The 27,561-nt window shown below is 36.1% G+C and overlaps 4 protein-coding genes and 1 long non-coding RNA gene across 7 annotated transcripts in view; 1 reads left to right on the forward strand and 4 right to left on the reverse strand.

Moving 5' to 3' along the window:
* LOC109089189 (storkhead-box protein 2-like) overlaps positions 1-5,791 on the reverse strand; it is a 61,955-nt gene extending 56,164 nt beyond the window's left edge. The window contains exon 1 of the mRNA XM_042770629.1: positions 4,913-5,791. Coding sequence (XP_042626563.1) covers positions 4,913-5,240 — 328 coding nt within the window. The 5' untranslated portion in view covers positions 5,241-5,791. The remainder of the gene's footprint in view (positions 1-4,912) is intronic.
* Positions 1-27,561, reverse strand: part of LOC122133921 (SH2 domain-containing protein 4A-like) — a 956,524-nt gene that overhangs the window by 681,847 nt on the left and 247,116 nt on the right. The gene's annotated exons all lie outside the window — the stretch shown is intronic.
* LOC109066939 (sorting nexin-25) overlaps positions 1-27,561 on the reverse strand; it is an 825,452-nt gene that overhangs the window by 258,899 nt on the left and 538,992 nt on the right. The window lies entirely within an intron of this gene.
* On the reverse strand, positions 9,807-26,208 carry LOC109089196 (trafficking protein particle complex subunit 11). Of its 3 annotated transcripts, XM_042770628.1 has the most exons (30): positions 23,355-23,379; positions 22,588-22,811; positions 22,278-22,447; positions 21,599-21,669; positions 21,399-21,513; positions 20,736-20,835; positions 20,371-20,444; positions 20,189-20,285; positions 19,640-19,773; positions 18,706-18,853; positions 18,522-18,615; positions 17,747-17,826; positions 17,507-17,585; positions 17,344-17,398; positions 17,062-17,207; positions 16,918-16,979; positions 16,645-16,777; positions 16,071-16,201; positions 15,818-15,973; positions 15,525-15,712; positions 15,127-15,275; positions 14,257-14,378; positions 14,042-14,161; positions 13,793-13,858; positions 12,422-12,578; positions 12,229-12,340; positions 11,939-12,027; positions 10,886-11,019; positions 10,372-10,539; positions 9,807-10,201 (listed from the first exon to the last, which is right to left on the reverse strand). In XM_042770628.1, exons 1-30 carry the CDS (start codon positions 23,371-23,373, stop codon positions 10,160-10,162), a joined length of 3,435 nt encoding a protein of 1,144 aa, XP_042626562.1. In that variant the 5' UTR covers positions 23,374-23,379; the 3' UTR covers positions 9,807-10,159. The 3 variants fall into 3 exon arrangements, with proteins under 3 accessions (XP_042626562.1, XP_042626561.1, XP_042626560.1); XM_042770627.1 differs by lacking the exons at positions 9,807-10,201; positions 10,372-10,539; positions 10,886-11,019; positions 11,939-12,027; positions 23,355-23,379 and adding an exon at positions 26,085-26,208 and having other exon boundaries at positions 12,179-12,340; XM_042770626.1 differs by lacking the exons at positions 9,807-10,201; positions 10,372-10,539; positions 10,886-11,019; positions 11,939-12,027 and having other exon boundaries at positions 12,179-12,340; positions 23,270-23,401.
* Positions 25,578-27,003, forward strand: LOC122147578. Its single transcript, XR_006161677.1, has 4 exons — positions 25,578-25,722; positions 25,953-26,046; positions 26,156-26,282; positions 26,806-27,003. It is a non-coding gene; the product is annotated as an uncharacterized LOC122147578 (long non-coding RNA).

The following is a 27,561-nucleotide window of genomic DNA, read 5'->3' on the forward strand; positions in this document are numbered from 1 at the left end:
TAAAGACTTGTGTTATGCTTTCTTCAAAAAACTCAATCTTAAAAGCATGGGTGACTATTTGGAAAAACTTTGAAAACATGTTTTGAATAATAAGTATGGATTCATAATTTTTATCCAAATAATAATTCACTTAATAATTTGTCATTTCATAGTGTCCAAATTTTTGACTAATAGAGTATATCTTGTTAAAAAAAGAAAGCAAATAAACATAAAAAAATCTGAATGCAAAAAATAAATTAAAAAATAAGTAAATAAAAATAAATACTAAATACTACTATATGTGTGTGTGTGTGTATACATACATATATACATGCATACAGGGCTCAACGTTAAGGATTTTAGTTTCAAAGAGGATTTTCTTTTACTGGGGCCAGTTGTTAAAATGTTTACTTGCCCTGACAACATTTTTACTGGCCCTGCCACAAAAAAATAAAATAGTCGTTGTTATCATTGTTTTTGACCCACGTTATCTTGTAGTCTAATGAATGAGTATATAAGATACCAAAAAATAAAATTAAATTAAAATCAAAAAAATTTAAAAATTACAAATTCCAATTCCAAATCAAAAACAAAAAGCCAAAAATAAACATATATAAAATTCAGAAATTGTTAAAGACAAGTGAGCAGATGGTAAATAAGAACACATTACAAGCAATTGCACATAATAAATAAATAGAACAAAGAACAGTGCTTTAGGTTTTTAGGTTTGTACGTGTTCAGGTAGCCTACAAAACTTAATAATCAAATAACATTGCATATTCTTCACTGTATAAAATAAATATAGATTAATCATTGCTACAAAATGTATTTAGTCAAGAGCAGTGAGTGATTTCTCTCTTTCCTTGAATTAACATTAAGGACACTGGCAGCAGCTGGTAAATTAGCCGAAGACACTTTAAGAGACAATGCAAAATTTTACATTTACAGAAAGGCTGTATCAGCATGTGTGTACGTAGATTCATGGGGGTAAAGCTAATTACATTTTGAAACATACAGGCTGAGAAAGGAAATTATTGCTCTAAAGTGTCATGAGATAAAAGCAATGCATTGTAGCACAGTCCTAATGTACAGGGCTAAATTCCGCTCTTATACTGTTTTGAGTGGGTTTCTAGTTTCTCTTATAATTACTGAGCTCAGGATTTCAGTGCAATAAAAATGTCTTGGATCACTGCACATGAAAATCTCAAACTTGGGTGAGATTTACGAGCAGTATAGTCAGTTGAGGGCATGGCCTTCTCTCCCCTCCCCGGATTCAGCCTGTACAGACAGACACACACACATAAACACACCTGAGAGAGCTGACTGGAAACAATGCACACAGGTGAGACCACACAACACTCGTGCAGCCATGGGCAAATGAGAAATGGCTCATTCTTACACACATTCTTCGAAAACCCACACATAAACTCAATCAATGTTGTTAAGGCATGCTTGCCTGAGTCATGGTATAATTGGCCAAAAAGAGTTTTGTAATTTAAAAGCTGCTGTTCAGAAAGTGCATAATCTGCATAACTGTGCTGCTCAACCTAATATTATCTGAGCTTATGTTATCACATCATTTAACACTGGCTTTAACTTCACGAGAGAACAAAGAAAGTTAACAGCCACCTGTTTTCAACACTTCATACTCAAAGTGTATAGTGCAAAGGAACAGAGGGTGGTTGTCAGGGTGTTTCTAGGAGTATCTGGTCTGGGTGGTTGCTAGAGGGTTGCCAGCCCAAGTCTTTGTGATACTCTAATATTTAGATCCCTTCTAAAATGTTTAAGTTCCTTTTTTTTTTTTTTTTTTTTGCAGGACGGTTCATAAGATTTTTATCAATAAAAAAATACATAATGGACCAGCAAAGGTTGAAAGGTTTTAACCCTATAGGAAAAATAGTACTTCAATGACAATCGTCACAACCCATCCCAAAATATAAAGTGTTAGATTTCCGTCTGTTGTTGTTGCAGTCTACACTATTTTGTTGTTGTTCCATCTCTTAAGTTTTGTTTTCTATTGTGAAACAACAGCCCAGGATAGTTTTGCCAGCTTGCGAAAACAAATGATTAGTACAAAACCAAGTCAATGTGCATGTGTGACCTGCGCATACAAAATACACATAGTTACGAAAATCGGATGGTGCACTTACAGTATGCGCATACTATTCTGGTGAGAAAATTTGCGTCATCCACACTGTACATTGACCTTCGCGTATGCGTAAAAACCAAGTATACTTTGGCTTTAAGAAACCAGTACAATCAGGGTAAGGAGAACCCACAACTAGGCTAATTATTCGAGACAGTCTACTGATCATTCAGAAACTGAATAGTCGATTTTAGAATCACTAGTTGATTCTAAAAATACAGAATTCTGCACATTCAGTTATTTAGTCTTTTAGGAAATTTTTCTATCAAAAGCAACTTGGAAAGCCAATAATATTTGTAGTGCACAATGCTAAGTTGCAAGTGCAATTATTTCTAGTTTAGTGGTTCTAAACTCCCCACTGTCCACAATATACAAAGACCACATTATTATTATTTTTGCATAAAATGTATATTCATTATAAAAGTGCTCATGGAGTTAAAAGATTTTATGAATTTAAACAACTTCGCTAGGTCTAGAAATAATATCATTTACCTGAACTGTGTGGGAACACTGGTTCTTCAAATAAAAAAGTAAGTTTAGTTTATTTTAATGCTTGTTTTGCCATGTTTTAAGTCATCTTGAAGCCCCCTTGAAAGTTTGCTCAGGCTGCTGGTTGAGAACCTCTGGTGTAATTATAGTTAATAAATTCCATACAATGGAATACAAAATAGTCACTTCAAATTAGTTTTTTGATGTTTCTCTTCTCTTGGATGATCAGAACTTTTACACGCCATAGAAAACCCATTACCGATCACTTCCTGAACTCTTTTTCTTGTCTTAAACACTGTAACATAATATTAAAATGAACTATTTTGTATGACGTAAACATGCAAAGAATGTCTCTGTCCTTCAATAGAGGGTTTTTTCCTCTACAACTCAGCTGTTCCGCAAGACATGTCAAACACAAAGAGACGGATACAGCATAGCTCTTTCTCCTGCAAAAATGGGGGCGGGAGATCAGGGATAGAGAGAGCGAGAGAGATGCAAGTAGAGTAGGACAGAAGAAAGAAAACCCTGACGCCTACAGCGACACTCCTCAAAAACCTGCTGTTTGTCAAGGACCAAGGCTCCTTCCTCTTCCCTCCACTCTACTAAGAACATACCACAATACACAGATCTGTCCCATAATCTACAGCAGCAGCAGTAATGGCTACAGATAAAGAGTGCTGCTGTCCTCAGTGTGTGTCCATGGGGCTGAATATGGGACAGAAGTTTTCTGCACTAATTAGTCTGAATAATGGAGCCGAACGTCAGGGGTCTTGATGAGGATGTCTATCAGCTTCATTCACAAATTCAAAAGGTTTGTGTGTGTACTATAATTCTCACAACGTGCAATAGAACAACCTTGGCGCTGAACGGAAGGCCTGTTCCTTTAAGAGAAGAACCAACACATGCATCCTCTGCCTTACTGATCACAAGAAGGTTTCAGGTTACAGGAGGTGATCAAATTCCTCAATATCTCACAGTTGAAAGGCTGTGTCCGACACCTGAAAAACACTGCATTTGCAGGGTGTATGTGACGTTAGGAAGCCAGCGATGCACATCCGAATGTTTTTGTAAAACACCCCCTCTACTAAGATGCCCTTTGAGGATTTTTTTTTTAAGGAAGCATAACCGACAATCATTTCTGCAGAGAACTGCAGTTCTTAAATATTTGCTTGGTTACTTACAGTTCACTTTAATTTATTTTTTGGTAGATCCTTGGACTTGACATTATGGTCTTAAATCATTGGCTAACTGTACATTAAAGCAGCAGACTTTGGGTTTGGACAAAAAAGTCTGGTTGGCCATCACAGAACAAGCAACACAAGCAAATCATGTTTTCTAAAACAATAAAATATTACTTTTTAAAAAGCACGATGGTTGAATTAGCCCAATATCCAATATCCAACCCAAAAGTACTTTTAAATACAAATGTCAGAGGTGGTCAACTAAATTCCTGGAAATCTACCATCATGAAAAGTTTAGATCTCAGCTAGAAATACAACTTACTACACTGAAACACATATTTACTACAAAAATATTCATATACCATGGAATTTACATGATGTTCCAAAAATCTGCAGTGAATATATGAAATTATCATGGCACCCCCCCCCCCAAAAAAAAAGACAAAAAAACATGGCACTACCATGGTACATGTCCAAAAAGTACATAATAGCATGGTACTTTGACATTTATCATGATACTGAATTACTGTCATATTCATATACCTTAGTATTTGCATGGAGCTGCAATGTATGTCAAAGAAAATTATAAATTATCATGGCACATATCCAAAACTCACGGCATTATCATGGTTCATTTTCAAAAACCATAACATTACCATAACACCATGTCCAAAACATCATGATGATACAAGGGTACTTTGATATATACCATGGTAAACGATTGTACGATTCATATACCACTGTACTTGCATGGTGCTCTAAAACATACTTCAAAGAACACCATAAAATAACAATGGCACGTATCCAAAGAACCATGACACTGCCAAGGTGCTTGTCCAAAAACCCTAATAATATCATAACATAACATGATAATACAAGGGTACTTTGATACACACCATGGCACTGAAATATTAACATATTCATGCAACTTGTGGCGTGAAATGATCATAGTACATGACCAAAAACCAATGGTGCTACCCTGGTGCCATGTTCAAAACCATGGTAATACGATGGTGCTTTGTTGATGGAAGATCTCCAGGAGCAAGACTGGTCACTAATGAAGTCCTCATCGTTGTATAAACATCATATAGCCTATGCACCAGAAGAGGATCCTTACCGAGGTATTTGATGTCGAAGCCCTGCGGTGGTTTGAGGGATCTCCTCATCCAAGCCTCCCTCAACACCTCCAGGTGATCCTCCTTCCCCTGGATCAGCAACACATGCTCGTCTATCCAGCCCAGGAAGAAGGTCTCGGCTATGGCATCGGCCACCATCTTATTCCAGAAATATTTCATGTTCAGTGATTTGAAGTCGGCGAATATCTCGTAGCCGGTGTGATGGCGCGGCGGTTCTTCGCTCTCCGTCACCCCGGGCGCGTCCTCCGCCACGACGCGCGATAGCACGATGGCCAGAGAGTGCGGCGCGATCTGCAGGAAAGGCTCCATTGATCCTCTCGAAGATGCTTCGTTAGACTCGACGCATTCCACGCGCGTGGAAGCGCAAATAAGGCGATAGATTGATTGATTGACTGATTGAGCGCGCGCCCGCAACCAGACAAAGAGCGCGTTTGCGCGTTAGTTCATTTGACCTGCCTATATAAGGTGATGCAATTATTGTAGTAAAAGAACATTATGGTGATATAGAAAGGATAAGATCATTATTATTCCAAACAAAGGCTTGGATGGATGCGGAATGTCATTTTAAGAGTAAAACGCGCAGGTGATCATGTTATTCTCCGCTGAAAGCGCCGCATATTATCCATTCCTCACCTTGATCAGAGACAACGGATTGAAAATAATGACATCCTCTTCCAGCAGGGATGCGGGATGGAGAAAAACATTATCTCGACGTCCCTGGATGAAAAATACGTTTGCGTCAAAAGCAAAGATGAGATTTCTCCTTTTATTTTTTCCTCGTCGAGATGCGGTGGGTCCCTGCAGGCCGGTGCGTGACGATGCCTGTGTGGTTACGGTGTGTAAAGCAGGTTATTACCTTGAAGCTCCCGCAGCTCTGATAGCGATGCCCTCTAACGGCGGAGGAGAGGCACTGCAGGCGCAATTCCTGGTCAAAAATAAAAATTCTGTCATTTACTCACCTTCATATCGTTACAAACCCGTTTGGCCTTTTTTTTCGTTCAGCGAATCACAAAATAAGCTTATTAACGTGTTTTTTTTTTTTTTCAAAGCAGTGGCAGTGAGTAGTGACTGAAGATGTAGTAAAGCTTCAAAAAGAATACAACATAAAAGTGGTCACCTCCACAAGTGTGACATATTCCAAGTTGGCTGAAGTCATATGACAGTTTTGTGTGACAAGCGGACCAAAATTATATATATATATATATATATATATATATATATATATATATATATATATATATATATGTATATATATATATATATATATATATATATATATATATATATATATATATATATATATATATATATATATATATATATATATATAGATAGATAGATAGATAGATAGATAGATATCCTAAGAGGAGGCCTAAAATTAATAAAATTTTAATAACTTAATAATTATTATTAATATTGATAATTTATATGTTATTATTATTATTTTAACTTCCTGACAACTATTTATGTCGAATTTCGAATTTTTCTTGTTGACTTGTCAGTTAACATTTACAATGTGCTGTTTTAAATATATTTTAAAGTGAATATGCACATTCCCTCTTTGCCAGAAGGTGGCGCTTGTGCAGCAGCAGAATTATAGCCTTTACATAATAAAGTAAACACTACGTTATTACAGGCATTATATGTAGGTAATATAAAAAATAAAATAAAAAATTCCATCAAAACTTTCCTGGACGAAATGTGAATTTACAGGTTTGATTTAAAAACCATAATTTACACAAAATATCAATTATTCAAAGTAGATCGAAACTATCACTTGGCAAGTTGGCATAAATGTGGCCTATTTGGTGGTTGCTAACTGCGTTTTTATTTTAAAACATGCCATGCTCGCTTTTAATTAAATAAAAAAGACACGTACACAGAACGGCTCTCGTGATTCTTTACTAGCACATTGTGCGAACATACAATCTATACAATCTGTGTGAGGGAACCTAAACCGAACCATTCACGACCCACGCGTCTCAATGTTCATACCATCCATTAAAATAAGAGCTCCCAAAGCATAGTATGCTGAAAAGAGTATACTAGAAGTCCCCGGAAAGTCTACTATTTCAGGACGATTTTTTAAGGGTGGATCCGGGCACACTCTACTGGCCATTATTGCCCACAATCCATTGCGCTCTGGTGAAGGATTCGGTTCAGAACTACAAACACGAATAAAAAACATTTTTAAAAAACTACAAACATGGCGGATGTGCACAAGTTTGAGTTACTAATAATCAACATTTAACCATGTAAAAATATTTATTTAATGTTATCTGCGTTATATTTCATTTAGGATGATAACAGTGACAAGATGACTGACAGGCCAATTTACAGTGACAGTGTGCGTGTAACTATGTGACAATTGCATGAAGTGATAGCATGTCCCAAAGCTTGCCTACTCTTCTACTACACACTCAAAAATGTGTACTTTTTCTTCACCAAAAGAGTACATACTTTAAGGGCGTAGTACAAATATACACATTGGGATGCAGCATACATATGCTACAAACTTGGCGTCGCTGAAAGTGAGTTTGGGTTTGTCTACCGAATGTTGTTGTCTCTGCTGTAAACCCCCATATATACGAATAATTATTCAAAAAATATTTACCCGCAACAACTAGGCCCTCCCCGTTGAAGCCCAATGTCGCAATAAACAAACAAACAAACAAACAAAAAAAAACCTTTTACCGCTATTTTCGTGCAGCTTCGTAAAGGCGTGACGCGCACTGATTTGTGGGTAAATGTCATTCATTGTATTTATTGAAAAGATCCAAGACTCAAACAAATTGTTCGTTCTCAAAGAAGAATCGGAAAAGCTGTAGCTACAGTGACCCTGGATTTGTAGTTTGACCTACACAATATTAGAACAGTTAATGGAAATCCTACATAAAACTCTGATACAAGGGAAATTTCACTTCCCTTAAAAACAGCTTTCAACTTTACCATTACAGCAAAATTATTTATCTGAGGTTGCAACTTGCATCCCACTCACCATCACAAATTACTCTATTGCAGCAAATTGGATAGAAAAAAAATCCAGACATCCTGACAAATTTTTCAATGCAATTATAGCATCCAGACTGGAGAGAATCACTGTAACTACCACATGATATCTATTACAGCGAGAAGAGGTAGGGATGAAAGTTTGAGGGTTTTGTTCTCTTTTACTCAGGCTCAGACATGTAAACATGTCTCTGCTGTGCTATTTGCTTCTCCTGTTTCATAATAGCCACAGGTGGTGTGTAATTTAATGCTTTAGTATGAAGACGGTGAGCATGTTGCTAACCTGCCGGAGGATATTAAACTTGCCTGCTGACTCCACAACAGTTCCCTTTGTTTCAGTAAATGTGGAGGCAGTTAGTACTGAAATCTAACCTCAATCCACAATCAAACAAGCATTCTGTGTATATCTGTATATAAAAAGTATTTTTCAATAAATAAAATTGTGTAAATCTTTAAAAAAATAATAATTCAGGTCATAATTTACCCCACAATTAAATAAATAAATGCCTTAAGAAAAAACTAAAATATTTTAGAGACAATTCTTTTTTTTTTAACTGTGACATTCGTCAAAACATTTCCCCTAAAACTGTCAATACAGGAATACATCTAATGTAATTTCTATTACTATATGTTACTAAACACTATAATTTTCATTTAATTTAGCATAAATAAATATAAAATATACAATTACTACGATATATATATATATATATATATATATATATATATATATATATATATATAAATATATAAAGTTAGAATTAATTATGTATTTATATATATTCTATATTTTAAAAATGTGAATTATTTTTCTTTTCTCCATTATGCTAATGAGAATTTGGAGGCAAGAGTTGCTTAAAATATTATTTCTTTCTTTTTTTTTTTTACATAAATACTATTTCCCCCCCTCTTAGTTTTAGGGTGAAATAAGTCCTTGAAATAAGTCCAGGGCCTCACAATGTTTGAGATTTTGAGGATTTGATTTCTGTTTGGGTGAATGTCACAAATCCTGTCAAGCTGTCAACAACTGCTAACAGACACATTGTCGATGTATATTATTAATTCTCTAGTGATGTTCATATATTTCCATGCCAATAAAGCTCCCATGAATCTTATAACAATAATTTAACAATCTGTAAGCAATCTGGGCTTTTCTGCGCTGACAATTTTCAGGCAGTCATTTCCTCCTCCTGTCAAACACACTCTCATACACATCATCGTAAGGTAATATGTTAAATGGAAGCCAAAGAGTGTTGGGTGACTGAAAAACCAAATAGCCATAACCTCACGCAGCCTGGTTTGTTTCCAAGTCTGTGAGCCGTAAAAGAAGATACAAGAACAAAGAGACTTATCACCTAGGAAGCAAAATCAAACTCTGATACCAGTTTTGCTTAATAGGAACCCAACAGGTTTGTATTGTATTTCTCCAACCCAAATGTGAGTTAGTCTACACAGTAAATTGACAGTTTAAGGGAACACTTCACCTCAAAATTAAAATTCTATATAAGGGTGATAAGAAGTAACTGCACAAACCTCTATTGTGTCTGGTGAACCCGCCAAATTTGAACTAAGCTTAATCTAAAACCAGCTGAGAAGTGTTTTTCTCTTACCTCCACAAGTCAAACAAATGGTCATATGGTCAGATTGAATCCTGGAGCTCACACTTAGTATTTTTCTTATGTTTTTAGATGACACTTAATATCCACAGTAAAATGACAGAATGAATGAAGGCTTGTGCAATTTAAAACAACTGAAAAGTAAAGTATAATCAAATATAAAAACCTTGTACAGTGTGTGCAAATGATCTACATTTTTGACCAATCACAGAGCACCTCTTAAGGGACACAAGCCACAACAACCAACAGCTTCGTGACAATGCAGCAAAACAGTTTATTCAGCAGCTAGTGCTATGTCAGTGTAATGATTTCTTACATTTAGCAGTTATGCAGTTTTAGTTACAAGGTCATTTTCCTAAACATTTTAGAGAATAGGAGATGAAATCTGTTATTTAAAAACCAAACCTTACGCAAGCATCATTTTAGCCTTGTTTGACAAGCAACAATCTAGACAACAAATAATCAATTGAAATCCCTAATATTTCATTCACAAGTTCAAATCATTAAGCTGTAAACATGTGTTCTCCAAGGAATGTTCAGCCTTCATCCTGCAGCGGTAACCATGACAACGCTTCCGAGTTGGGAGATGTGCTCCTCTCTTCCTCACGCTGCTTCTATGGAAGTGTCTCCATTTCTGCCCTGAGGCTGAGAAATCAGAATAGACATGATACAGTGACCATTACACACTTGATTCTCACACAAAATGACTTTGAATCTAACCGGTTGCTCAACTCAATTCTGCTTGGTACATACCATTATCTTACATCAAGATTCATATGATGGATACATTTTTTGAGGCGTGTCTAAAAAGTTACCTTGACGAAGATGCGTGAAGGCAGGAAGCGACGTAGCAGTTGACCGGAGATGTTTGGAAAGCGCAGCAGGCTGATGTTGAGCTGAGGGAGGACTTGATATCCCGCCATCAGAGGATAGAAATTATACAACATCTCCTGTTCCGTACCGGGCAAAATCCTCATTCGCACCTGCACACAGACATAGAAAGAGAACGAGACCTCCTGATTGTGGATTTGTTTATAATCAGTGTGTAAAGAGGAACAACCACATTTTTATTTTCTTTGCTTCTTGTTGGGTTACTCTTCTGAAAGATTCTGCTTCAGCTTTCAGACGCCCTTAGACTAAGTGTGAGTGAATTTCCTCTGGATGTGCTTTCCCATTAGTTTGTATTGAAATACATAAAAAGTTGATTATTGAGATAAATTTAAAAAGGGGGAAAAAATGCTCTATAATATATATTCAGATATTCATTTAGTTTAGTATTCATCAAATAAAATGTATGTGAAAGAAACATGAAGCACCTTCTGCACTGACCTGTTTGAGTCCACTAAACATAAATGCGTCGCTGGGCTCCACGCCGATCTCGACATCCTGAACCAGCCCGGTTCGGTTCTCCAGATGGTACCGAACAGGTAAAGACTCGCGCACACGACCAAACGATGGCAGCTCTAGAACAAGAGAGAGTAAAGACCCGATCCCTCCAAGAGCAATAACAACAACAACTGTAACTATTATGAAAACTCCGTTTGCATCCTCACCAACCAACAATAACGGTCTGTTTATTCTAAGCTAACAGATGCTTTTGGGTATATGAGACGAAAGGAGCTGGGAGAATCGGTCACTCCGCTTAAAGGGGTTTAGCTTTTGAAAACAAATTTTATTCATACTTCATTTGAGTCAGTATTATTTTCAGCTTTTACTGCTCTTGTGGCATTTACACAGCTTTGACCAGCAGATGTCCTCAGCATGCTACGTTTCAGAGTTTAGCTCCAACCCTAATCAAACACACATTAACCTAATCATAATCAAGGTATACTTGAAACTTCCAGACAAGCTGGATCTAAACTTTGCAGGACACCGTCCCTCCAGGACCGAGTTTGGTGATCCCTGATCTAAACAGTGAAACTAGCTAGTGTAATCTATCTGATCTAACAGTAAATTTAGCTACCTTAGTCAATGTAGTGGAATAAAAACAACACATAGTCTTTTTCACTGCAACAGAGGACGACCTGAGGTCATTTTATGTTACACTGTTTGCTGTGTAGAGCTTCTCCGCAATGCCTTTTTGAAGCAAAGCCCTTCAAATTGTAATCAATTCTTTGTAGCTGTCAGCAGAAAAACATTTTTCTGAAAGTAATCCCAACAATGTCATTCCTCTATATCTTTATAGTTGTGGTGTGAACTGCATTATTCTCTTTAGTTGTAGTTATCATTATCATTCTTGGTGTGAACGGGCCTTAAGAAAGGACGGACAGAATGAATTTCAAAACAGCAACAAAAATGCAGTGAATAAAATGGATAAAGCACACAAGAGTGTCTCAGATGATTCAATCTATATTACTGATTTAACTGTAAAAACAGACTGACCTGCATGGACATACAGTGGAATATTCTCCACCATCACGTGAGGCAGAATAACGATCGTTCTCACAACTGATGTCTCAGCAAATGAAAACCTTACTTACTAAAAAAAAAAAACACATAAAAAGAAAAACAAAAAACTGTGTGCTTTTATAATTTGTTTAAGCAAATTATGAATGTACACACTTTCACATTCTTTATGAAAATATCTCATAAGATAATAGCTTGAGAAAAGGAAAGTCATCACTTGCATCTAATTTACAGGGTAAAAGTGAGAATGTAAAGAGTGCCGTCACCTCTTCCAGGAGATGAAGTAGTGTCCAGAGGCCACAGTGCTGGTTCCGTTCTGAACAGGAGGACATTTGAGCAGGAAACACTCACTAGCGCATTCGCTGGTCTGCAGCGTGACTGGACAAACAACAGAAATGAATCAAAGCAAGGCCCTAAATATTTGCTGAAATGTCACTATCAGAAATAAAGTTCTTCCACCTCCTTCGACTTGACTCTGGGGCTGATCGATGGCCGTCATACTGGAGGCCAACTGCACTTCACTGTTCACCAGCTCGATCGGCCACGGAGACGCACTCAAAATATCCATCATCAGCAAGAACGGGATGTCCACGAACACACGCTCCAAATGCTCAAACTGAAACACACAGTATATTATAATATCGTAATATCTTCATGCATATCTAAATGCACACAGTTGCATTTAGCAGATTAGAGCTGGGTGATAATATATTATATATGACATTTTGCGATGATACAAGCAATCAAGCCGTTGGGAAATGCTATATAACAGAGGTGCCTAAACTTTTAAATAGGAAGGCCCAAAAATTAAAGTTGTTGAGTAAATATTGCATTAAATCCAACTATTATATTATAATGCATTATATTAAAAATAAATAATTAAATAAAACATCCAAATATATCTTATATTCTTGCAGTCAGATTCACTTATTGTTTTAACATTTCAATACAAAAAAAATGTTTAACAAAATATAAATTAAAAATGAAGATATGCTTTAATGGCATGTTTTTTCCTTATTTTTCCCTTTCTCGCTCTGGTTTGGGCATCTCTGCTATATTGTATATTTCGGCCTACACGAGTATGATGTACATATGCAGATAAAGTTGGACATATATATCCAACTCTATATAAAAATCCAGGCAATAACAGTGATAATTACATTTTGCAACAAATGAAAGGCAAGAAGTTTAGATTCGCTATATAGTATCACTTTACGTAGAAATATCCAATTTTATATTGCGAGCGTGCGTTACACTTCCAGAAAAACATTTATAGGGATTAAACAAGAAGCTAATAAATATGCAATTACAACAGTATATGATTTGTATGTGATTTTCATGAGATTCTGCCTCTTTTCATAACAATACAGTGTGTTTACATGAGAAATGCTAAGCAGGTGTAGTGATTAGCTTAACATAAAATGCACACAAATAACATATTTCAGCAACATTATATAACCAAACCCCTTATTAGATCACAATCAGAGGTTATTACAAACACTCAATGGTGGTTTAAAGTGAGTTTTGAGTAAAAGCATAGTATAAATTTTATAAATTGTCTTATGTAGTATGATGCTACCGTGTGAATGAATGGTCACGTAACACTCATTTTCCTTGATGCCTCGCCAGAGCCAATCACTGATTTAGGCACATCACGCATACTGCACACTTACTGGCTCACCCTTAGGTATCAAAATTTGGTACTGAACAAAAATAAATTTTTTGATACTTGATGGTATCGATGCAATTCAGTCGGTGCCTAAAAGTATCAAACTCGATACCCAGCCCTATTAATGCATCACTCATATGTACAGGGAGAGCAGCTCTTACCTTACTGGACACAAACTTCATAGCCACTTCAAAAGGAACAACTGTTTCTAATGTAACAGTTTCATCCTGCAGGTGAAGAACAAACACCGTACAAATCTGTGAATGAAACTGAACACTGGTGTAAAGGTTATGCCTTAAGAAACTGGGTTAGGGGTGAAGTTTTGGCTCTGATATAATCTTTACAAAATCTTTCCTTTTTAACATGCAATTGTATGGGTTTTGATGACAAGGTGTTAGGATTCTGCATACTTTGTGACACTTGCAAGTGATGTCCTTGCCCTCGACCGTGGCACTCACAGAATAAGCCACGTGAAACAGTAATATTCTGGATCCAGTGCTCACGCAGTGGATATACAGGGGCTTCACAATCTGACACACAAGAAAACATGTACACAACATCATACTGAAGTCAAGATCAGCTCACGATCAGTTTTAAATCAACTGAATCTGAAAAGATGGAGTACCTTCTGTCCCGGTTGCAGATCTCCGAGGGGAATGTCAGGAAGCAGGGCAGGGTGAGAATCATCACACACCTCAGAGCCGTTTAGTGTGATTTGGGTTGACTGTGTGAGATTGGCATCCTGACCTACATGAAACAATAGAAATATACAATAAACTCACAAATAAATTGACGTTCAAAAGTTTGGGGTTGGTAAGCTTTTTTTTTTTTTAAGAAATTAATACTTTTATTAAACAAGGACACATTACATTGATCAAAACTGACAGTCAAGACAAGATTTAAGTGTCAAATAAATGCTGCTGTTTTCTTTCTATTCATCAAATAATCCTGAAACCCACATAGCGTGGTTTACACAATAATATTATGCAGCACAACTGTTCAACATTGATAATAATAGAAATGTTTCTTAAGCAGCAAATCAGTGTATTGAATGATTTCTGAAGGATCATGTGGCACTGAAGAGAGGAATAATGATGCTGAAAATTCAAGACATGAATAAATTACATAAAAAAAAAAAACACATTTTAAATTGAAATAATATCTCATATTATTACTTTTATCAAATGATCGCAGCCCCGTTGAGCATAAAAGACCAACCCCAAACTTTTGAATAGTAGGGCTCGCACTCAAGCCTTAGTATTTCTGCACAGTTTACAAAATATACTGGTCTGGGTTAATTAACATTTGAGTTACTGTTTGTTAGGGATGTGTTGTGGGTATGAATGATACCTCAAATCATGTGATTTGAGAGGTATGCTCTTATGTGTAAGCAATCAGACTTGATTTTCTTTTCTTTTAGTTTCACTAAAATGTAAAAACCACTTACTAAAACAAAGTGAGATTTTTGTTCCAGATGACACAGTGAGTACTGTACCTGGTTTGAGGCCTGCAGTAAGTTTGATGTCTTTGGCCACAGTGTCCTCCTCTGACTGGATGGTAACAATCATACAGTACATCTCATTGGTCAGTGCTGGCGGCTCATGAGTCAGCTGTACAGAGATTTTGGGAACTCTGGAGATGATCCTAAAAGGGCATGATGGGAAGGAAAACATTGCAGTTTTATGTTTATAATTTTGAAATCCAAAAGGGTTGCTTCTAGGAATGTGTATTAAGAAATTAAATAGGGTCCATATTGATTTCAAGCTGACTAAATATTTCTGTACTGACAGGGGAAAAAAAGTCTGATTTTTAATATATATATATATATATATATATATATATATATATATATAATATATACACACACACTTTTTGTTTTGTTTTTTTACTTACATAGTGCTTGACTGTATAGTAACTGTGTCCCAATCCAGCTGCTGCTCTGGGAGGCGTGTCCTCCTCTTAAAGGAGCGGGATGCCTGCAAAGTCTCATGGGAAGAGGCAGCATCCCCCCAGCCACCCCGCCAGTTCAGATAGACGTAGCGGGCCGTCTCTCTGCCTAACATGAGTCCCACACTCGTGATCTGAAAAATAAGTACAGACAAAAATGAAACACAACATACAATGTGAGTAGTTGCGAAAAAAAACTGAATCTGTTGAAATTAAATGAATGAAAATATTTATTTCACCTCAATCTTCTTTCCAACATCTTCCGTTTTGGCTACAAATTTGAAGCAGTATTTGCGGGTTTTGCCGGGGACGAGACACATGTTCTCCTGGGTAGAGGGTTCTAGAATATCCTGCTCTTTAGATGCGTCCTCCAGCAAACAGTACTGGTTATACTCCTGCAATTCAAACACAGTCATTGAGAACAAAGCCAAATGTCATGGAGGTGTGTGTGTGTGTGTGTGTGTGTGTGTGTCTGTGTTACGTGTGCTGTACCTGGTTGCTGAGGCTGACACACAGTTTTGAGAAGCGCACAGGATGTGGGCAGTCAGCTCTCACATAGACGTGCAGCTGGACAGGCTCATCTATGTGGAAACTAGGGTACAGGAACTTGGCTTTGCACTGAACTGAGAGGAGGACATGAAAATAAACATACATAATTATACTTTATTCCATTAAGTAAACCTGCATGAAGACCACAACATATATACATCTATAATTACATACACTATTGCACTTCTATCTTACTGCTGATTCAATTATTGCTCCTAGTCTAGTTCTTGATCAGACCCTTTTGACTAAGACAAAACAACAAACAGAATTCCATTCAGTCACAAGAACCATCAGTGATGTCAAACCTGTTTTTAATGTTTGCCTTTTTGTTCAATGGAAAAAAATAAATTATACAGATTTGAATGACATGAGGATAAGTACATTTTTATTTTAGTTTATTTTGACTATATCTTTAAATGTAGGGATTATGGATAGGAATGCAGTTATGCAAGTCTCAAATCAATGATTATGATCGATCAGCCTGAGGCTGGAAAGTGAATATTCTTTGAGTCCTCACCGAAGGGCACATAGTCCTGGACCTCAATGGTGAACTCATTATTGCCAGCCAGAGAGATGCGGTCACTCCACAGAGACTGAGCCATCTTCACAGAGGCTGGGTCACAGTCCGGTTCAGGCTCTGGGACTTCATTCTGACAATCACAAATCACAATGTCAACTTTATAAACAATCAATCTACAGCAGAACTTACAGAATATTAAGTATTAAATACATAAATATGATTTCTTTCAGCTGTATCACTCAGCTCTGTGAGCTATATTTCCATACGTACCATGAGTACTTTAATTAGATTCTTCTCAATCCTGGACTTCTGCTCTTCAGGGAGAATAGAGGCTAAACACACAAATATACACCTGTTAACACAGTAACTTTTATTTGAGGTGAAGTTGAGAGTCAGTACATGGTGTTCACAAACCTCTGCCCACGAGCTCCATTGAGTAGGTGATGTAGTCTTTCACTTGACCCATGAGGTAGGAGCACTTCAAAGCCGTGGACAGGATAGACGTCAGCAGAGACCACCAGCGCTCCGTACGGTAGTCACACATCACATAATCCAACAGTCTGGGGAGTCAGAACACAACAGTAATATGTACTAAACGGTTATAAACTCATATTAGAAAATACTGCTGCGAGCCATTTACACAAGCAGAGCTCAATTTATATAGGTCAAATTTACAGTATACTAAATTTAACTCACTTTAATGCTTTGGTGTAGTCTTTTGCATGATAATATTCCTCTCCCATCTGAACCACTGCGAAGGGAGACAGAAAAGAGAGAGAGCAAAATGTTATTGATTTAATATGCAATTAAATAAAGAGCTGAATATCTGGCTGATGAATGTGCGTGTTTTTGGACGAACTGAGATGGCTCTTCATTCGTGGACACTTGTACTTCTTAAACTGGGCGACAGCGTTACTGAGGAGAGCGATGATCAGCTCCTAACATCAGAAACACATTCATACAATCATTAGGAGAGAAAATATGTTGATTTTTATCTGTTTAGGTCCTTAGACCCTTAATTTCAATTTCACAAATGAACCCAAACTCATGACTTATAATGGAATAAAAGGCAAGAAAATTCAGATATTTAAAGTCTCACCGAATGAAGCACGTCTCTCTCTTTAACTTGAAGAGCAAGGATGCCTTGTTTCTCCTTCTCAGAATCAGGAGGATCTATGCCTGAGGGTTAAAAGTCACTGGGTCAAAAATAAGACTTCATAACACCTGGGTAAGTCTGTAAATTACAAGCTTTATATGTATACATGATGAAAACAACTCATGCCATTTTACTATATTTTTAATCTCACTACTGTTTTTTTATGTAATTCCACAACTATTTAGGTGAACAAAAACATGCCAATTTTTAAAAAGAAAAAAAAAAACATTTTCAAAAACGATACTTCTCATAAAGAAAAGGCCTATTATAAGGAAATTGCAAAAGTGATTTTTAATTGCCTTGGAAATAAAATCTTATCAGTAAATTTTGCACTATAATATAATGCAATATGCTGCATTACTTTTCTCTTACATATTAAATATGGTTCTAAAAATGACTTCTTAAAGTATTATTGTTGTTGGTGGGCAAGTAATTTTTTTTTTTTTAACATTATATTAATGTGAATTAGATTTTTATTTATCTACATTACAATAACAAGTCAATGTTCTTAACTCATTAAATTATTAATAAAAATCAATTAATAATATAATCAATCAATTAATAATATATTAAAATACAATACAACAATGTAACAAACTAACATTTCTTATTAGCTTCTTTGGATTTTGGGGTGAAGCATGGCATGTTCTGGACAAGATTCTTAAGATCTACCCAAAGACACAGATTCAGATATAGTGCTTCTTAAGCTATTACTCACTCTGATGTCCCTGTCTCCAAGGTCTCTGTCCATAAAAGTCTAGAGCGCCGGTGGGTGTCTCTAACGGGTCGGGTGCAGGGTAACCCACACCTGGCTAGAACAGGAACAGTGGGAGATTTTGCATAAACAAACTAAAATAAATGCAGATTACATTAAAGATGCATTGCAGTGTGGGCAGCAGTACCTCATGACTACAGAGCTGCCCCGCTTGCTGCTTGCGCTCCTGTGCATAATAAGCAGCCTGTTGATAGTAGAACCCTGGGTTCTGCGTCTGAATAGCAGTGAGGCCCAATTTAATGGCCTCATCGAACAGATCACCAAACGACTGAAACCTACAGACACAGAAGGAACAAGCAAATGAGTTCATGTACTGTATAAAATCAAGAGCACAAGTCACCATCAGTAGAATCATTTACCAAAAATTAATATAATATTACTGTATATACTACACTTTGCTTGTTTCTCTAAATGTGTTAAGTATTAGGTTTGTTGAGCAACATGTACAGAAATCATTACGCAATGAGACCACTGGTTTTCTGGTTTTGTTTTTCTTACCTTTTTATATCTTAATAATGTCCGTTACATTTTAGACCATTATAATAATTACTCAACACGTACATTTTCTGAAGAAAAAGTGAGTGGTGCTTGCCAGAACAAACGGGTGAATGCAAGAGTAAGCTGAAAGAGTACGGCTTGTTTTACGGTGCTCTAAATGGTTGCTAGTGCTTGGCTACATAGTTGCCAGTGTGATATTTAAAGCATTTTCATTCTGAGTGAAAATAGCCCACTCCCTTGACTCTACACTGTTTTGATCCAGAGATACAGTATATCACTCTTTTTAAATGGAAGTCTATGGTGACAGTTGCTAATAACAATAATAATAATAATGGTTCACATTTTATCAAGAATAATACAAAGTACGCAATGGGCAGGACATCAGCTAACCGGAAACACATGGCATCAATACGAGAACAACAACATTACTAACCACATAGTTAAAGTTTGACTGATATGTGAACATTTTTTAGATCTGTAATTAAAACCTTTAACAGTTACAATCTTGATTTGTCCAAGAACATGAAATAAATGTTAGTGGATATTGCAGGGCTGTATCTTACTGTTTGGACATCCAGGCGGTGTGCTCGAATGCCAGCTCAGCGCTACCGATCTTCTTCTTGCACAGGTCGATGTGTTTGCGGAACTGAGCAATGGCATCCAGAGGGGTGTTATGCTGAAAACACAGTCTGCAGATCTGACACCCAACATTAGACACCCGATTAAGAGATGAACACTCTGAACAATGAAAATGCACTCTGAAAATGCAACTGAACATGACAGTGCTATTTAAAAGAGAATGAAAACAGGAAATGATCTCTGGCCAGTTTCCTGTGTTGTGTTTACAGCTGTTTAGATGACATCTCATACTGGCTGTGTCTCAAACTAGGGTTAAAAACTAGGGTTACTATTAACTAAAAAAAAAACTAAAAACATTTTCATTACTTGAAATAAAATAAAACATAAAAATATGAATGATTTCAGCTTGTTGCCAAAATATTGTCAACGCAACAATGATTATAATGAAAAACAATATACTAAAATAATACTGCTCAAAACAATACGCAAGCAGCATCCACACTTTCTTCAGAACATCTAAAAATATAGTTCACCTTGTAGTTGATGAATCCAGCCATGGTTTTGATTTCAAGCATGTTGGTTTCATGAGCTCTGAGTTCATGAACGAGGCTATAAGCAGTCCTGTAATATCTGTAAAACACCACATGAAATGTGTGTGGGTCCTTATAAATAAATTCAAAATAGCAATGTCACAATTCCTGTAAACTGCACTTACTTGAGGGCGTTCTGAGTGTCCTGCTTTAGTTCACTGAAGAAGCCCATTTTAAACTGGTGCCTGACAAACAGCAACTAGAATTCAAAGCATTCAAATGTTATTATAAACAAAGAACCACAATAAAAATAACAATTGCTAATTTCTTATTTATAATGAGGCAACTCCATGCCATATTCTTCAAGCAGGCTATGCATTCAAAAGAAGCTGAAACTGTGTTCCTAAATTCATTTCTTTATATTTCTTGCTTTTCACCCTGTTGTAATGCCTTGTTTTGAATGTTAGGAACTTCACATGCTTGCACAAAGATTACAAGGTCGTTTTGAAGGAATTCAGGCTTTTATAATTGCATTTGGGCTCCTGGTTACCTGGTGTGTAGTTTTATTGAGGAACTCCTTGTGAGATTTCACTCTCCTGATCTCGTTATAATAGTAGGTCTGTGCATGTTCGTAGAATGCATTTTCCAATCTGCAGGCATACAAATACAAAACTGTAAGGTGTGAAGATGCAAGTCAGCAGCATCAACCTTATTTTTCACGTAAAAGAGCAGTGCAAGTGTAACTTGAGCGTGTGAGGTTCTGGTGTAATCTGCTTCAAGTTGTTTTAGCTGTACAAAAACAGTCTGTTTGATATCGCAAACTTAAATATTTTGTAACATTTTATTTTCAATTATTATCGTATTTATAAATACACTGCTTTGTAGTGCAAATAGTTTTACTGTTTACAGCAATGTATCAGAAGTCTCACACATTCACAGAAAACAGCTTACATCCATGTTGCAAAATAAAAGCAAACACTAAGTAAATATTAAATAAATATTAGTTCTGCATATTTGTTATTGGACACTCACATATACAAATAATCAGTATTGATTATTATATTGTTAAAAAAAAACATGACAATAATAACAACAACAACAACAACAGCTGATCTCTTCTTGCAACCCAGAAAAGTCATTTTTGACTATCACATACAAAGACAGATCTGATTGTGTCGTTCAGGCATAATGAACACACTCTAGAGACTCTAACCTAATGATGTATCCCACCAGGTGGTCAGTATGGGGCAGGACAAACAGGGATTTCCCAGACAGGTCACAGGCACCACACAGAGCAGAAGCCCTCTCAGATGCCACCAGATCTTCACCTGAGACACAACCACATCTTCACCCATCAACATCTGCCCAAGATATACTGAAGTTCCTGAAACAGGGATTTCAGTTTTGTGATACCTGGTGGGAGAGGAGTTTTCTTCTGTATCAAAACAACAGCGACCTTCGTGTTTCTTCCTTGTAAACTTGTCCTGTGAGAAATAAATATATCTCAGAGCAGCAAACAACAACAACAACAAAAAAACACCTGTTAGGATTTGTCCTAATATCTATTCAGTCAGGAGTTTTGGATTCTGTCACAAAATTAAACAATGCATTTCTATCTTCCGGTGTTATTTTATTATTATTAACATACCGTTATAGTATTTCTTAATAATTTGAATTAGCTTTTATTTTAAATTATATTTATTATTATATTAATTATATATATATTATATATATATATATATATATATATATATATATATTATATTTAAATTAATTTTAGTTTTAGTTACTTTCATACGTACTTGTCATTTATATTAGTTTTTGTCTTTTTAAAAATTTCTATTTACATTTATTTTTATTTTATTAATAATATTTTTTTTTTTTTCATTTTCTATTTTCTTTTCATTTTTTTAATTTCAGTTTACTAAGGGCTACTTTTAGAAATTTTAGTTTTTTTTTTTTTTAAGTTTAGGTTTTTCATCTAATATTCATATTTATTTAACATCAGCTTTATTTCAATAACCAGTAACTATTTTTAATAGTTTAATAATAACACCAAATCAAGCACTGTGACCTTTTCATAAAACTATACCTGACAATTTCCACTTTGGTTGCACATTCTGATTGCTTTTCTTTCCACTGTGGATCATCCCAGTCCAGCTCATAAAACAGCACGACCAGTGCAGGCACCAGGTTGAGATGTTTATTCATCCAGCCCGTCTTCAGTATACCTTTAGGGATGTACCACTCATACGACGTTCTCTAATATAAAAAAGAAAGCGTGTTAGCCAACTAACAGTCGCACAACAGCCCATTAGTATTCAGAGTTAAAATAATGTTTTATAAGGAGCATAAAACATTTTTGAATATCTTTAGAAGGTTTCTCAGCTCTTTTGTCTCACCTTGGTTCTGCACTTTGGATACTCGTGGTCTCCTGGCAGAACTTTAAAAGAGATGGGCACTCTGTCTGCCCGCCGGTTGGTACAGAAGGCATCCCATATGGCTCTGTGGATGGCATTATAAACTACGTCCAGTCCTGTCAGAGCTACAAAGGCCATGGGCCTGCAGCACAGCTCTGGAGGAAGATCCCATTGAGCTGGACTCATGATGCCGGCAAACAGACCACCTGACCAGAACAAGAGCCACAAAACATCAACTCATTCTAGACTGAATTGAACCACAATCAGGGGGCAACACAGCATGCAATCCTAGGACATTTCTTTCATTTGATATGGGTTGTACACTGGAGATAGGTGACCATGGTTTATGTTCAAGCATCTTGCAGACAGTGACTTGAACAACAGAAAACTCGAGATATGAAGACAGAAGCTCAACGACATACCGACAAATACATATAAAAGTCTTTTTTTTATTAAATATATGAAAAAGCTAATGACATTTTTGCAGCAAACCGTCAAGGGATAAACTGAAAGCATCTGATTCCTTCAGTTGTCACCCGTGACAGCTGATGCTAAAGCTAACGCTCAGCAACAGCCTGTTAAACAGCATTAATATGCCCAGCGCTGTCACTTATAACAGGTAAGTTAACGTTAAATATTAGTCTATGAGCCGGGAGGTATTTACCTTTAATTTCAAGTAGTGTTTTGCTCGGTTTTCAGCAGGCTGGCCTACATTTATGTACAACTCTTGTTTATAATTCAAACCCCACCTTCATCATCATGACACATGACTGCTTCTTCTTTCGGCGGCCTTTCGCGTCGTTTTACAGGAGAAGCGTCTCTTTACCGCCACCTGCTGGACTCTTCCTGCGCTTACAACCGCTTCACATACTTATTCTCTTACTATTTTTAGCATATCTTTTTATGGCAAAAATAGTATGGCACTGTTCACGGTTCATATGACAGTTGTGAGAAAAGCCTTTAAATTTTGCAGGTGACACTTCTTGATGTGGGATAACATTTTTAATGTGTGTTTGTTTAATGAGGTTGTTTTAACCATCAAGTACTAAAGAGTTAAAATGCAGAAATGTAGAGTTGTTGAAATAGTTATTGTCAGGTTATTGACAAATTCACTGATAGACATTGATTTTTCAATACAAATCCAAAAAAGCAGATACTATAACATTACACAGGCATGTGATCAGCTAGTGACAAAAAAGAAGTAAAATCTGACCACGCCCCAGCACTCATTATTAAAAATATATATTTTAGCACATTAAAAGATATATCTTATATTATACTGTCCTGTAAAAAATAAAAAGCAGCGTTTAATAATCATGACAACAATATAATAATATAATATAATAAAGTACTATATTATATTATAGTAAAGTATACTATAGAATTATTATTATTATTATTAAAGTTACTGAAAAAAACAGAAATATTGTAAAATATTACAGATACAAAAAAAGTTTTCCATCTTAATATAGGCTATTATAAAATGTAATGTTATTCCTGTGATGCAAAACAGGATTTTCTTCATCACTATAGTTTTCTAGTTTTCAGTGTCACGTGATCTTTTAGAAGTCATTACAATTTATTTGACTCTCAAGAAACATTTCTGATTATCAATGTTGAAAACATTTTTGCTGCTTCATATTTTGTGTGGAGAATTTCACACAATATTTATTTTTCAAGATTTTTTTTAAATAAATATAAAGTTTAATGAACAGCATTTATTTGCATTTAGTTTAATAGCTATTACCCAAATAAACTGCGATAGAGAAATCACGGACGGAATGGTCCTGAGAGCGCTGCACGAGCTCGCGGCGTCATCTGCCGGACAGTTCAAAGCGTTCAAACGCGAGAAGCCGGTGACTTTTTATGAATGGCGCTGAGAATTTTTGAGATCGCTTGTGCTGTCATAAAATTCACAACGGTTGTGCTGTAATTATATAATAGACTGTAGTTTTAAACTACACCAAATAATGCTGCAAAGATGTATCATGGTTTTAAAAAAATAAGCAGCACAACTGTTGACAGCATTGATAATAGTAAAAAAAAAATATTGAACATCAAGTTTCAACAATAAAAATAAGAAAGAAAAAAAATCACAGACACAACCACAAAAAAAAAAAATATATAAAAAATCCGCACAACGTAAAACATTTTCAATAAAGGTCAAAATATGGTCTAGAAATTTTCTTGACAAGTTTCATGATTCACCCTAAAGCATTTTCTGCATTTTCATGTTTGCAGAAGATAAAATCTGTTTCTTCTGTTTGTTTTTAGACTGATGCAGAAGTGGCCAGACTGCTGCGGCTCAAAGCTCAGCTCGGACGAGATGAGGGAAAACATCAGTTTGTTCTCAAAACAGCCAAGGTATAACAAAAACTGAAATTTACAGTTTGAAGTGAGCCATTTTGCAGTGAGCTACTGTATTATATCTCATTTCCTCTCTATAGGGGACCAGGGACTATAACCCCAAGCAGATGGCTGTCAGAGAAAAGATTTTCAACATCATCATCAGCTGCTTCAAATACCATGGTGCTGAAACCACTGATACCCCGTCTTTGAGCTGAAGGTCTCTTGAGCTGTTACACATCAGTTTGTGCATCACATACTTGCATTAATAATGAGTCTGTTTATTCGCGTTTATGTAGGAAACACTGACAGGGACTTAAATAAATTGTGCTCTTGGGCACAATAAGCAAGCTAACATGCGCTACAATCTATATCTTCCATTCTATTTAAATATATATACTTTTTAATCAATACATTTTAGTGCGTCCTCCATGAACGCCGTTTTTGAAGAGTGTGTGTGCAAATAAATGGGAACCGCGTAGTATGACATAAGAGGAAACCCGCGATGAATCAAACATCATATTAAGCAAAATGACATCGAACAAAACATAGTTAATCAGTCATCAGGTGCCATGTTCAACACAACAGCATCTCAGAAATCTCAAATTAATTAATTAGCAGAAGTTATTACTCCACCAAATGCGCGTGACGTCATTAACAACGGCCCTATTTTTATTTTTTTTGAATGATTGAAGTTTGTGTGTAAATGTACGTTTGTGACCAACTTTTGATGTCATTTCGAGTAAGAAATTAGTGGACAAACTGGACAAGGTGAGAGGTCAGACTTGGGCTGGTAAATTTCAAAGCGTTATTTATTGTTTGAATTTTGTGATCATATTAGCAGAATATGAAAGCTGAGACTTTATTTCATAACAAAAAAAGCTTATTGGATAGGAGGCAAACTCCAAATGATTTGGAATGTGATTGATTAAATTCAGTTAATCGATATTGTCAACCCATCCCTGATTTAAGGTCTGACCTGCTCATTGTTGTGTTTATAGATGCCCTGGGAGGATGTAAAAAAGGAGATGGTGAATGAGAATGGTCTTTCGGCGGATGTGGCTGATCAGATCGGGGAGTATATCAGCATGCAGGGTGAGTAAACATTCATCACTCACACATTTAACAATCACCTACAGTTTTACCCGACCAGATGTGTTATCTCTTGTGTCTTCCTATATCTGCTGACATCTTTGACCTTCAGGAGGGCAGGATCTGGCCGAGCGGCTGCTTCAGCACCCCAAACTGTCCCAGAGCAAACAGGCCTGCGCTGGCTCACGGATATGAAGCTGCTCTTCAGCTACCTGGAGCTCTTCCAGGTCACAGACAAGGTGAGGTCAGAGGTCAAGAACATGTCAAAAAAAAAATGGTCCTTAATACTGAACAAAAGGTTGTAGTGAAAATTCTTCTACTCTGCAGTCTTTACTAATTGAATATTTATTAATCAAAATAATTGCATTTATCTGTAATATACAGCAGTATAGAGCAGTATTTTGGACCAATGAGATTTCACTGTGGGTGGAGCTACACAGCTTGATGTGACAAAACTTGTAATCAAACTGACTTAAATACAGCTCGTTACAACAAAAACTCACAGTTAACTTGCTGATGCTGTATCACTTCACACCTGATTATTTTTTATGCTCCACATGCGCCTTCCTTACATTTTATGACCCATTAGATAAGAAATACACACCCTATAAAATTTATTACAAGGGTGTTTCATTTCAGTAAATGCAGTTATAATTTCATGTTCATTATTTCTTTTTTCACACCCATTCACACTCTGAATCTGAGATCTTGTTCTCTTCGTTTGCCCTCATTAATTTTGAAATCTCTTTCCTCTCTCTCTAGGTGGTGTTTGATTTGAGTCTGGCTCGAGGACTGGAATACTACAGTGCTTTGATTTGAGAGCGATTCTCTCACAGACCATCCCAGCACTGGTGTCCACGCCTGCAGAGCAGAACGGGGCAGATGAAGCTGGCATAAGCGTTGGCAGTGTGGCCGGCGGAGGGCGATATGATGGTCTGGTGGGAATGTTTGACCCCAAGGGCAGGAAAGTGTCAGCATTGGGATTGAGAGGATCTTTTCCATCATGGAGCAGAAGGCCGAGGTAAGAGAAAGAGGGGTATTTTAAGTTTTAGGGTGTATAATGACAGTTTTTTAATAACCAAAGTCTGTTTTTGAAGCTTGTGTTATACAATAGTGTTTTACATTTAAATATAATGTGAAATGTCATTTGCAAAAAAAAATAATAATAATGTTTTGTTTTAAATATGACATTATTTAATGCTTTTTAAACATTTGGAAAGATTGTTTATTTTTAATGGTTTATTTAAATTGTATAATGCATCAATTAAATGTATTTACATTTAATTTTTTAATTAAGTACATTTTTAGAATGGTGCCACTGTATCATAATATGAAAGGTATTTAACATTTAAAACTGGGAATATTAATTTTGTTTTAAATTGAATTTTTAAATGTTTTTTTTTACATTTAGGAAGATTAGATTGTTCATTTTTAATATTTAATGCTAAATTTATTCTTTATTTATTTTAAAATTATTACTCATTTATGTTCGTTTTTAGGATAGTGCCACTGTTTTAA

This window comes from Cyprinus carpio, chromosome A14 (assembly GCF_018340385.1).
Source record: "Cyprinus carpio isolate SPL01 chromosome A14, ASM1834038v1, whole genome shotgun sequence".
NCBI classification, from domain to species: Eukaryota; Metazoa; Chordata; class Actinopteri; order Cypriniformes; family Cyprinidae; genus Cyprinus; species Cyprinus carpio.